The sequence below is a fragment of the Lissotriton helveticus genome, chromosome 1_2, assembly GCF_964261635.1.
Source record: "Lissotriton helveticus chromosome 1_2, aLisHel1.1, whole genome shotgun sequence".
NCBI classification, from domain to species: Eukaryota; Metazoa; Chordata; class Amphibia; order Caudata; family Salamandridae; genus Lissotriton; species Lissotriton helveticus.
Window position 1 is genome coordinate 431967710 of NC_136058.1, and position 11673 is coordinate 431979382.

At 43.7% G+C, this 11673-nt stretch overlaps 1 protein-coding gene across 1 annotated transcript; it reads left to right on the plus strand.

Moving 5' to 3' along the window:
- Positions 1-8670: 8670 nt before the first annotated feature.
- LOC144807642 (uncharacterized) lies at positions 8671-11158 on the plus strand. The gene has a single exon (XM_078673265.1). It carries the CDS (start codon positions 9387-9389, stop codon positions 11151-11153), a length of 1767 nt encoding a protein of 588 aa, XP_078529391.1. The 5' UTR covers positions 8671-9386; the 3' UTR covers positions 11154-11158.
- The last annotated feature ends 515 nt before the right edge of the window (positions 11159-11673 follow it).

Consider the following 11673-nt stretch of genomic DNA (forward strand, 5'->3'; position numbering starts at 1 on the left):
CCGTGCATGGCTAGAGTGCACGGTGCATGGCTTGAGTGCAAAGTGCATGGCTAGAGTGCACAGTGCATGGCTAGAGTGCACAGTGCATGGCTAGAGTGCACAGTGCATGGCTAGAGTGCACAGTGCATGGCTAGAGTGCACAGCAAACAGTTGTACAATGGCAACGGCAGGAGGTGAAAAACATGGCCAAGCTAAGGGGGAAATGAGTAAGATGGGACATGGCAGGCAGACAAAGAAAGCAAGGAGAAGCTGTACCCGCGCTTCACTTTTGATGTTAAAAAGTAAAGCGCGGGTGCCGCGATTATAGCAAAAGTAAAGAATAAGATGTTTTTTTCTGTTTCTTTACTTTTGCGATAATCGCGGCACGAGCGCTTTACTTTTAACATAAAAAGTAAAGCGCGCGTGCCGCGATAGTCTGTCAGATATCAAATTGGACCATTTCGAAGCATTTTAACATATGTTGAATCGACTATTGTTGTGACCATTTTTTGTTAAAAAAATATGTTTTGTATGTTTTACCCCCTTCTCCCCACCTCCCGGTCGACGTTCCCGCCCCCAGACCCTGCAAATCTCAAATTTAGCTAAACAATTATATTTTTCTCACAGTTCTGTGTGGGTACACCATGCTGGCACAAATTTCCTACCACCCGACATTCCTCTCGGTATCCCAATAAAAATTATGCTTCACGTGTTTGGGTGGCCAAGGGTCTGCGACTGGGAAAGGCCAAAAACGTATAGACTGAGGAAATAGTACAGCAAGCTCTAAGCACCCTATTTTTTTAAAAAAAATTTTTTAGGCTATTCTGCATTGGACACCCAAACAAGTGAGGTGTAATTTTTATTTTTTAAGGGGCACGCTGGGTGGTAGGAAATTTGTGCCGGCATGGTGACCTCATAAAAGAAATGTGAAGATAATATAATTTTGATTAGCAAAATTTGAGGTTTGTAGGGGATTCTTGGTAAGAAAACATTGGGAAATCCACGCAAGCCACACCTCCCTGGACTCTCCCAGGTGTCTATTTTTTAGAAATGTCTGGGTTTGGTAGGTTTCTCTAGATGTCTGCCAAGCCTGTGACCAAAAGCACAGGTGACTCCCTCGCAAAACCATATCTTTTTGTGATCAATAATTTTGAAGTCTCCACAGTACGTTTTGGGCAATTTCCTGTTGCTATGTTTCCCTTCGTGCCGGCTGAACTAGGGTCTAAAATCCACAGGTAGGCACGTTGCGAAAGAAGGGTCCGTTTTCCTTGTAAAAAATTATGTGACCACATTTCTTTTATTTTGGACCGTTTCCTGTTGCGGGCTCTAAACCTACCCACATAAGTGGGGTACCAATTTTATCGAGACACTTGGTGGAATGCTGGGAGGTTGGAAGTTTGTGACTCCCCACAGATTCCAGAACTTTCCATCACAGAAATGTGAGGGAATTTTTTTTTGTTTGACAAAGTTTGAGGTTTGCAAGGGATTCTGGGTAACAGAACCTGGTGATAGCCTCACAAGTCACCCCATCCTGGATTCCCCTGGGTGTCTAGTTTTCAAAAAATATCCATGTTGCATTTTGACCCATTTCCTGTCACAGGCTTTAGGCCTACCCACACAAGTGAGGTACCGTTTTTATCGGTAGACTTAGGGGAACCCAGAATAGTAGAACAAGTGTTATTAGCAGCTGTTTTTCTAGGAATTTCTGCCTTCGAAAATATAACACAGTGGGTAAAAAAGACATTTTGAAAAATGCCCACCAAATTAACATGCTGGCATTGCTACCCACAAATTCAGAGATGTGCAAATAACCACTGCTTCAAAACTCCTTATCTTGTTCCCAATATGAGAAATACATAGGTTTACTTGATACCTATTTTTCTCTCTTTATATTTTACCAAATGAATTGATGTCTCCCCGTACACAATGAATGACCATTGCAAGGTGCAGCTCAGTTATTGGCTCTGGGTATCTCGGGTTCTTAGTGGACCTTCAAGCCTGATATATCCCCGCTTCCAGAAGGGTCCTGCAAACATAACGGTATACTGCTTTAAAAAATCTAACATAGTTAGAAGAAGTTACAGATGAAAATGTAGGCACAAATGACTGTTGTTTTGAACTCAAATTCAATATTTTTTATTTCAACTGTTACTTTTAAAGGAAAACCTTGAAGGATCTACACAATTGACCCCTTGCTAAATTCAGAATTATGTCTTTTTTCATAAATCTATTGCTTTCCGGGATCCAGTATTGGTTTTACACCCATTTCTACCACTAACTGGAAGGCGGTTGAAAGCACAAAAAATAGAAAAAATAGCTTATTTCCTAATAAAATGCCAAAACCTTGTAGAACATTTTGGTTTTCTGACAAATATTTGCCGGTTCGTGAAAGCTGGGAAGATCATGATTTTAACCAAAAAAGGGAGTGGCACAGGGGGACAAAAGGCCTGGCAGCGAGGGGGCTAAGGTAAAGGGTGATCACAGGGCAAGGAGGATGGTGAGGACTATGAAACATGTCAATCCTAATAGCAGACAGTGCGTCAATAAAACAATACATTATAAGGAGGTAGGTGTAAGGGGGAGGCTGCCGGGAACACGTAAGGGTAGATCAACATAATGTCTAATCCATGCAATCTGCCAGCGTGGCTCCTGGTCCCACCATCGACAGGGAAATAGAGATCACATGAACAGGAGGGTATACATCATACTTGGGTACAATTGTACATGCACCAACTCACACAGGCTGCAGTGACATGCCTGTGGTCAGAGTTTGGAGGGACCCTTATGGGTGGCATAACACATGGTGCAGCCCATGGGGTCCCCTGGAGTACCTAGGCCCTAGGTACCTGGTACCATATACTAGGGACTTACTAGGGTACACCAGCAGCCAATTAGGAATGTACCAAGGTACTCACCATAGCCAATATAGGGAGGAAGCCCAGTGACTGGGGTCCTGATTAGCAGGATCTCAGTCAGACTAGTCAGAAAAACAGTATGACACCAGGAAAAAGTGGGGGTAACCATGAAAGCAGATCCTACTTTCCCACACCCTCACCCATTCTCCCCACTCCTCTTGTGAGTAGCATGTGTAGTGTGTTGGCCTCTGCTCGTGCACAGTGCAGGGGAGTATGCAGCCACCTCTTAGTGTCCGGCACAGAGGCCGCTTTCCAAGACATTGCTATTTGTCACTTGAAAAGTATGTATGCAAAGTCTATGAACCTGTGTAAGTGTTTGCCCCCTCTTTGCTTTAGGGTGAAGGCCTAGCAGGCAGGATTCAGGGGTAGTTGACAGTGTATGATCTGCAAGTTCCGCTATGGTGGCTGTAACCTTGAGCCATGACACCTGTAGTGATGGGCATTCCCACACCATATGTTAGAAACCAGCGTCAGCCAGTTTACAGTACTGACACTCAGGGGTCGAATCAGGAAACGCGCTCTTGGTACGGTGGGGGGAGAGTTAACTGTAATGTGTGTAGTTAAATTGAGTAAATTGGAATCGAGGGTTTCAGGACACTTGGCTAACATGTTGTAGCACCTGTATGCATGACTTGAGCGGTTGCGGAGCACAGCGTTCATCTAGCCAATGCTGTCCCCCGTGTGCAGCTGGTGAAAGGTGGATTGTCGGCATTTAAAACACCTCCCCGTTGCTCTGTTCTTCAAACAATCGTTAAAGATTGGCTGAGGTGGAGTGCTCAGTGCTGTGTTATTGGAAGCCAGCATCCTAATTTCCGCTACTATATCTCTGAATATTACTGAGCTATAAATGTTTTATTTCTGTCTGATCTGGGCCTGCACCCGCTCTACATGTCATAGAGGTAAAGCTGCTGTGGAATTAGCACACATGCTGCTGGTTTCAGGCTTTTCGATCACAATGCAGTAACAATTTATCATTCCCACCGCCTCACCTATCACTCGTTGACTCTGTCCCTGCCTTGGACCCGATAGGAAGCTCTGTTTCTTTTTGGTTAGGTTTGTGCTGTACAAATACCACATGCATAGCACCTTTTTCAAAGGAAAAACACTTTGGTGACAGCAAACTTTGCTGCTGCATAACGCAGTTGAGATAGTAAAGAACCTTGGTGGCATGCTGCACACGTTGGATCATTTGGCAGTGCATTTCACACTGTGAAATACTTTTATTTACATTGTTGAGCTGTGCCAATGGCATTTTGTGTGTATTTGAAAAGCAGTGCTAAGCATCTGGCCCTTTGTAAAAGCTGTGTGGGGGCTGTGTACTTGCCGGGCATGTGTGAGAGTCGCAGAGGGCACTTTATCTTTATCTTATGTGCAGGCTGAACGGGAGGGGAGGTGGGGTTGGGGTCATTTATAAAGATACCTTGAAGACGGGGACTATTGATATTGATGTGGTTACTGGACTGGAACTATTCGTCATGACCATTAAAAATGATTCTGGTCTTATTTCGACGGGGATTATCTGTTACAGACCCCCCGGGGCTTTTAGTGTTCAGCAGCAGCAATCACTGTTGGATACCCTCACTAATATGGCAGCCACGCATCAAAGATTAGTAATTTTGGGTGAGTTTAATTTGTGGTTAAATGGCTCTCTTGACTCTGGTTTGTATAATGTACTTCACTCATGGGAAGGTCGTGGCCTCTTTCAGCAGGTCTCCAAGGCCACTCCTAACGCTGGGCATCTTCTTGATTTCATTTTCTCAGAAACCCATCTTCTGCATAGTGGCGAAATTCTGCCTATGGAATGGACGGATCACTTTCTCATTAAATTCTTTGTTAACTTTAATACCCTTAATACTCAGGTATCTCACTCCACAATAGAATATATCAGTAGAGATTGGAAGGCTCTCACAGGGATGAGGGGTTCTGATATTGTGTTCAAGGTCAGGGATTGTTTCTCATTAGACAAGCCAGTTGAGGAGAATTATGCCTCTCTGTGTCTGAGATCATCTCGGCCTTGGACTCTTGTGCCCCCTGAAAAAACATAGATGTAGGGGCAGGGCCCCGTGGTTTAACAATACTTTGAAAGACCTGAAATTAGCGTGCAAACAGGCTGAGAGGAGATGGAGGCAAAGCTACAAGGAGATGGACAAGCTCCTGTGGAAACTCAAAATTATGGATTATAAGAAGGAGATCAGAAGGTCTAAGGCTGGCTATTTCTCTTCCTTAATCTGCAATGCCTCTAACAGCTCTAGAAACAGTTTTCACATCCTGAGCAGTCTTACTAGCCCTGACTATTCTAAGAATGTGATACCCCCCTCTCAAGAACTCTGTGAGAACCTGGCTAGGTTCTTCCAGGAGAAAATCCAACTGATCATTGATGATCTGGAGGGTGGCCATCAGGCAGCAGGGAGTGTAGTCTCTGAGGCTACGAGCGTTGACGCTCCTGTGGTGAGTGACTCTGAAGGTGTGGATATTAGCATCGCTTGTCAGGCTGCTGAATATCTATCTGAGTTTGTGCTTCTGGCGGCGGAGGATTTCAGTAGGGTGGCACGGGGTATTTCCTCCGGTTCTCCCCTGGACCCAGTATCACACAAGATTTGGAAGGAGTTTGAGGAAGAACTGTTTCCAACTCTCCGCTTGATCAGTCTTTAGCCAGTGGTGTGGTCCCTCCGCAATGGAAGCAAGCTCTGGTGACACCTCTGCTGAAGAAGTCTTCTCTTGATCCAGAGTGTTGTAAGAACTATAGGCCTATTTCTTAGTTGCCGTTCCCGGCCAAGATTGTGGAACGTGTGGTCAGTAACACTCTTTCTAGGAACCTGGAGCAACATAACTTGCTGGAGGAGGTGCAGTTCGGATTTCGGCCAGCCCACGGTACCGATTGAGCGAGGTTGGGGTGAGGGGCTGTGCCTTACGATGGTTTCGGTCTTTTCTACAGGTGGTGTCCCTCCCTCCTTTTCAATCTGCCTTCTCCAACGTGTCCAACGTGTCGCATGGTGTGCCACAGGGTTCAGCAATTAGCCCTATTTTATTTAATATTTATTTGAAACCCCTGATTGCGGTCATCAAAGCAAACAATATTGACATCGTAAACTATGCTGACGACACGCAGCTGATTCTCTCCTTTGAGGGAGAGGACTTGACGTCAGTGGATGTGTTTCACAACTGTCTGCGGGACACAGCCCGTTGGCTTAAGGACAACTCATTACAATTTAATGCAGGGAAGACTGAGGTGATTTCCTGCTCAGTGAGCAGGATTCCTCATGTCCTTCCTTGCAATTTTTGGCCCTCTGGTAATTCAACCACAGTTCGGCCTGTAAAATCGGTCCGTAACCTGGGCATTATGTTTGACAACAAACTTACTATGGAAGCTCAGGTTACAAAAATGACAGCTTGCTGTTTTGTGATCATTAGATCCCTGCGGAAAATCTTCCCTTTGCTACCTCCTCAGGCGCGTGCGCTAGTGGTAAGGTGTCCGATTCTCAGTAGGTTAGACTACTGCAATGCCCTATTGCTTGACTCCCCGAAGTTCCTTTTGGACAGACTACAGAGGATCCAGTCAGCAGCAGTCAAGATAGTCCTAGGGCTGCCTAGAAAGTCCTCTACATCTGCGGCCTTGGAAGAACTGCACCGGCTTCCTCTGAGACAGAGAGTTCAATTTAAATCTCTCTGCCTTGTCTTTAAAGCCCTTCATGGGATGGGTCCTGGGCTCACGCGGAAAAAATTTGATTGGTATATCCCTACAAGAAGGCTCTGCTACTCATCAGTGAGACTGATGAAGGCACCGAGGTTTAGGAAAGTCAGGTCAGGGGGTAGATCCTTTGGTGTGACAGCGGCCAAACTGTGGAACGAGCTCCCGTGGGAGATCAGACAAATTTGGGAGCTCCTCCCTTTCAGAAGAAGTTTGAAAACCTGGCTGTTCCCCAAGACTAAGGGCCAGATGTAGGAGCCCTAATACCGGTCGGTAACGGCCGAATTCGGCCGTTACCGACCGGTATTTGGGTTTTGCAATGGAGGGCGCTTAAAATTACAGAATCGGTATATTTACCGATTCGGTAAAATTATCGATTCGGTAAATTACCGAATCGGTAAATATACCGATTCTGTAATTCTAGATGTAGCTAGCACTTCAAAGAGTGCCACAGGCCCTTAAGAGTCGGTATTTTACCACACAATAGTATTGTGTGGTAAAATACCGAATTCAGGTGTGCATGCACATCTATGCATGCACACCTGTGCCATGTGACACACAGACATGCCCTTAGGGCATGCATGTGTGCCACATGTCACACAAGCCTGTACTTGGGGTGCTAGAGGGTGTCAAACTGACACCCCCTGCACCCTTGCAGGATTCGGTATTTACCGATTCGGTAAATACTGATTCAGTATTTCCCATTGATTCCTGTGGGCTTCAAGGCCCATAGGAATCAATGGGCAATACCGATTCGGTATTTACCGAATCGGTAAATACCGAATCTTACAGATTCGGTAAATGTAAAATGAAATTTACCTACATCTGCCTCCTTCTAATTTACCGATTCATAAATACCGAATCGGTAACATTCGGTATTTATGAATCGGTAAATTAGAATTACCTACATCTAGCCCTAAGTCGCCTGGCCATGTATCCGACACACCTGTACTCTGAGTTGCTTAGCACCAGGATGCCTGCAAGGTGACAGTGCTCTTTATAAGCTGTATAAATAAAAATAAATAATAAACAGTGTGTGCTGTTCTGGTGCATTCTCCCTCTTGTGGAAAGAATGAGCGCACCTCAGTATTGTTCCATTAAATGTGGCCACAGTGGTTTGTACAGGTGATGTTGAAAAGCTTGAGTAGGATGAGAGACCTATGAAAGGTCATGGGAATTACATGGTTGTAAAATCTTGTTCGCAGGTTTTGTGCTGGAAAAGGAATGTTGAAAGCAGGTCTATGCATGTGAGGTGCAGGTGAATACATTTAAGAACAGGCCCTACCTTGTATGGAGGGCAGCAGAGGTGCAGGGTATATGGACAGAGCAGTTTGACTTAAGAGATGTTTTTAAGAGAGTGTTTGGGGTGCTTGGCATGGTCCAGGGGTGAAAGGGCGATAACAGGCTTGGCTTTGGCGCACCATCTGTGCTCTTGCTACGCTGATGCACCACAGCTGTCTACTAGTAGGCCGCCAGGCTAGCATGCTATCTCAAGCTCTAAAGTTAGAGGTGGGGCAACTAAACAACAAAGCAGCCCAGCTCAATCTCCTAGTCCATCCGGGGAACTCCCACCCCGGTGGATAATACTGACAAATATTTGAGAGAAGTAAAACCACAAAGTAAGTTACAATCATTAAACTGCTGTTCTACTGCATATTGTGGGTGCAGTGGATGAAGCCAGGCATCTCTGCGAGCAGCAATATTTGATTTATGGCACAACATCCTGATGTCCACCCTGCTGTCTCAAGTCTTCCTGATCCATCTCACATCTCTTACTCAAAGAGCTGTTCTTGTTTTAACAAAACCTTGACCATATGCATCTACCTAAAGCTGTAACTAGTGTATGAGTGCTATGCGAGCGACCTTATTTTTTTTACTAACTTACTCATGAACACCTTTGCTGAAATAAGTAAGATGTGAAAGTCAAAGCAACTTTTATGTAAATTTCTGTGTATGGTTAAATATGCCTTCATAAGTTTCAGAAAGGGTAATCAAGAGATATTTATACAATCAATTAAAAATTGTGTATGCACATTCCGTTATGTTTCCCTTTAAGTAATTTTAAATCTCTTTACATCCAACAGAAAACAATCTTTGATTGTACGAAATGTTTCAAAATGAGGAAGATAACACTGTAAATCTGCAAAGACGAAGTCCGAAATATTGAGTTCCAGTATTCAGGAAAACATAAGTGCCATCAGAGACAGCCGAACCCGAACATAAACTGAGACATCCTGAAAGCAGAGACAAGGGACACGAGAAATTCAGTGATTCCACGAGTCTCAGCTGTGCACCTCCATGCCTCAAAACAAAGAAATAACCTCTAGAAAATTAAGACAACACTGATAAACCTCCTCTTGTGTAAACATGTCCAATAACAGCTTTGATCATGAGGTTGGTATGAGGTGGTTACAGCAGTGCTTTGCTTCCTTAAATAATACCAGGCCACCGTTCAGTGCTAGAGGTGTATTGCAAACTGTTTCCGACCAATCCACAGCAACCATTGAAAAGCGCAACGGAGTGGAGTCAGACAAGTGAAGGTTAAAAGAAATAGGGGTTCAGCTGTCTAAAATACAGAGCACTGTTCCACTGTGCACCGGCCAGAAGGACAATGAATCTTTACCCGCAAGCATGCAGAACCATTATCCAGTCTAAAGACACAATCGCCTCGAAGAAGCATTACACACGTTATGTGATTGGAAAGTAGTTGGTGACCATTGCACTTTATTCTTTAATCAGAAAACAAACGTGCAAAATACGACTCATACAGGGAATGCAAGAATAACACAAGTGCTTTATCAGTCATGTTGGCCCTTCAGGATGTACAGTCAATGGATGTAAACAAGTATATACCCGAGCAAGAGACGCTAACCAAGAGAGAAGTCTCAGACACATGCAGTGAGAGCTTTAGTTTGTCATCAATATTAAAACCCCATCAGCAAGCACACACAGGGAAAAAACTATTCAAATGCACTGAATGTGTAAAGAGCTTTATTCAGTTATCAGGCCTAAAAAGACATCAACGAACACACCCAGGGGAAAAACCATATCATTGCACTGAATGTATGAAGAGGTTTAATCAATTATCACACCTAAAACAGCATCAGCGAATACACACTGGGGAAAAACCATTCCAGTGCAGTGAATGTGGAAGAAGTTTTAGTGATTCATCAGCATTAAGGAGACATCTGCGAACACACACAGGGGGAAAACCATTCCAGTGCAGTGAATGTGAGAAGAGGTTTAATCAATTATCACACCTAAAACAGCATCAGCGAATACACACTGGGGAAAAACCATTCCAGTGCAGTGAATGTGGAAGAAGTTTTAGTGATTCATCAGCATTAAGGAGACATCTGCGAACACACACAGGGGAAAAACCATTCCAGTGCAGTGAATGTGAGAAGAGGTTTATTCAATTATCAGACCTAAAACAGCATCAGAGAACACACACTGGGGAAAAACCATACCAGTGCAGTGAATGTGAGAAGAGGTTTATTCAATTATCAGACCTAAAACAGCATCAGAGAACACACACTGGGGAAAAACCATTCCAGTGCAGTGAATGTGGAAGAAGTTTTAGTGTTTCATCAGCATTAAGGAAACATCTGCGAAGACACACAGGGGAAAAACCATTCCAGTGCAGTGAGTGTGGAAGATGTTTTAGTGATTCATCAGCATTAAGGCAACATCTGCGAACACACACAGGGGAAAAACCATTCCAGTGCAGTGAGTGTGGAAGAAGTTTTAGTGAATCTTCAACATTAAGGATTCATCAGCAAACACACACAGGGGACAAACCATTCAAGTGCAGTGAATGTTTGAAGAGCTTTAGTCGATTATCAGACCTAAAATACCATCTGAGAACACACACAGGAGAAAAACCATATAATTGCACTGAATGTGTGAAGAGGTTTAATCAATTATCACACCTAAAACAGCATCAGCGAACACACACAGGGGAAAAACCATTCCAGTGCAGTGAATGTGAAAGAAGTTTTAGTAATTCATCAACATTAAGGATTCATCCGAGAACACACACAGGGGAAAAACCATTCAAGTGCAGTGAATGTGAAAGTAGTTTTAGTCAATCTTCAACATTAAGGATTCATCAGCGAACACACACAGGGGAAAAACCATTCAAGTGCAGTGAATGTGAAAGTAGTTTTAGTGATTTGTCAACATTAAGGAATCATCAGCGAACACACACAGGGGAAAAACCATTTAAGTGCAGTGAATGTTTGAAGAGCTTTAGTCAATCATCACACCTAAAAGAGCATCAGAAAACACACACAGGAGAAAAACCATTCAAGTGCAGTGAATGTGAGAAGAGGTTTATTCGATTGTCAGACCTAAAACAGCATCAGAATACACACACTTGGGAAAACCCATTCAAGTGCAATGGATGTAGGAAGAGCTTTATATATTTATCAAGCCTAAAACGGCACCAGAGAACTCACACTGGAGAAAAACCATGCCAGTGCAGTGAATCTGAAAGTAGTTTTAGTGAATCTTCAACATTAAGGATTCATCCGCGAACACACACAGGAAAAAACATTCAAGTGCAGTGAATGTATGAAGAGCTTTAGTCGATTATCAGGCCGAAATCACCATCAAAGAACACACACAGGAGAAAAACCATATAATTGCAGAGAATGTTTGAAGAGGTTTAGTCGATTATCACAACTAAAATAGCATCAGAGGACACACACTAGGGAAAAACCATATAATTGCCATGAATGTAAAAGTAGCTTTAGTGAATCATTAACATTAAGAAAATATCAACGAATACACACTGTAAAAACCATTCAAGTGCAAGGAATGTGACAATGGATATATACACATGTGAGCAAGGGCTTGCGTAGCCCGAAACGTGTAATGCACTTTTTCCAGCTGTATCTGCCAAAATAAAGAAAACCTGTAACTGATCCTGTGGTCCGTCTCCTGTGTGAACGCCTCGCTGGTCCGTGTGGATTGGAAGTGGCGTGGAGGAGTTTTCGTGTGTATATATATATATATATATATATATATATATATATATCCACTCGATCCTCCCGCTGAACGAAGGGACGACAAGCCACACCAGCCAGG

Excerpts from the sequence above, each read along its gene's own strand:
- LOC144807642 (XM_078673265.1), top strand. The coding sequence starts at position 9,387 with ATGTTGGCCCTTCAGGATGTACAGTCAATGGATGTAAACAAGTATATA.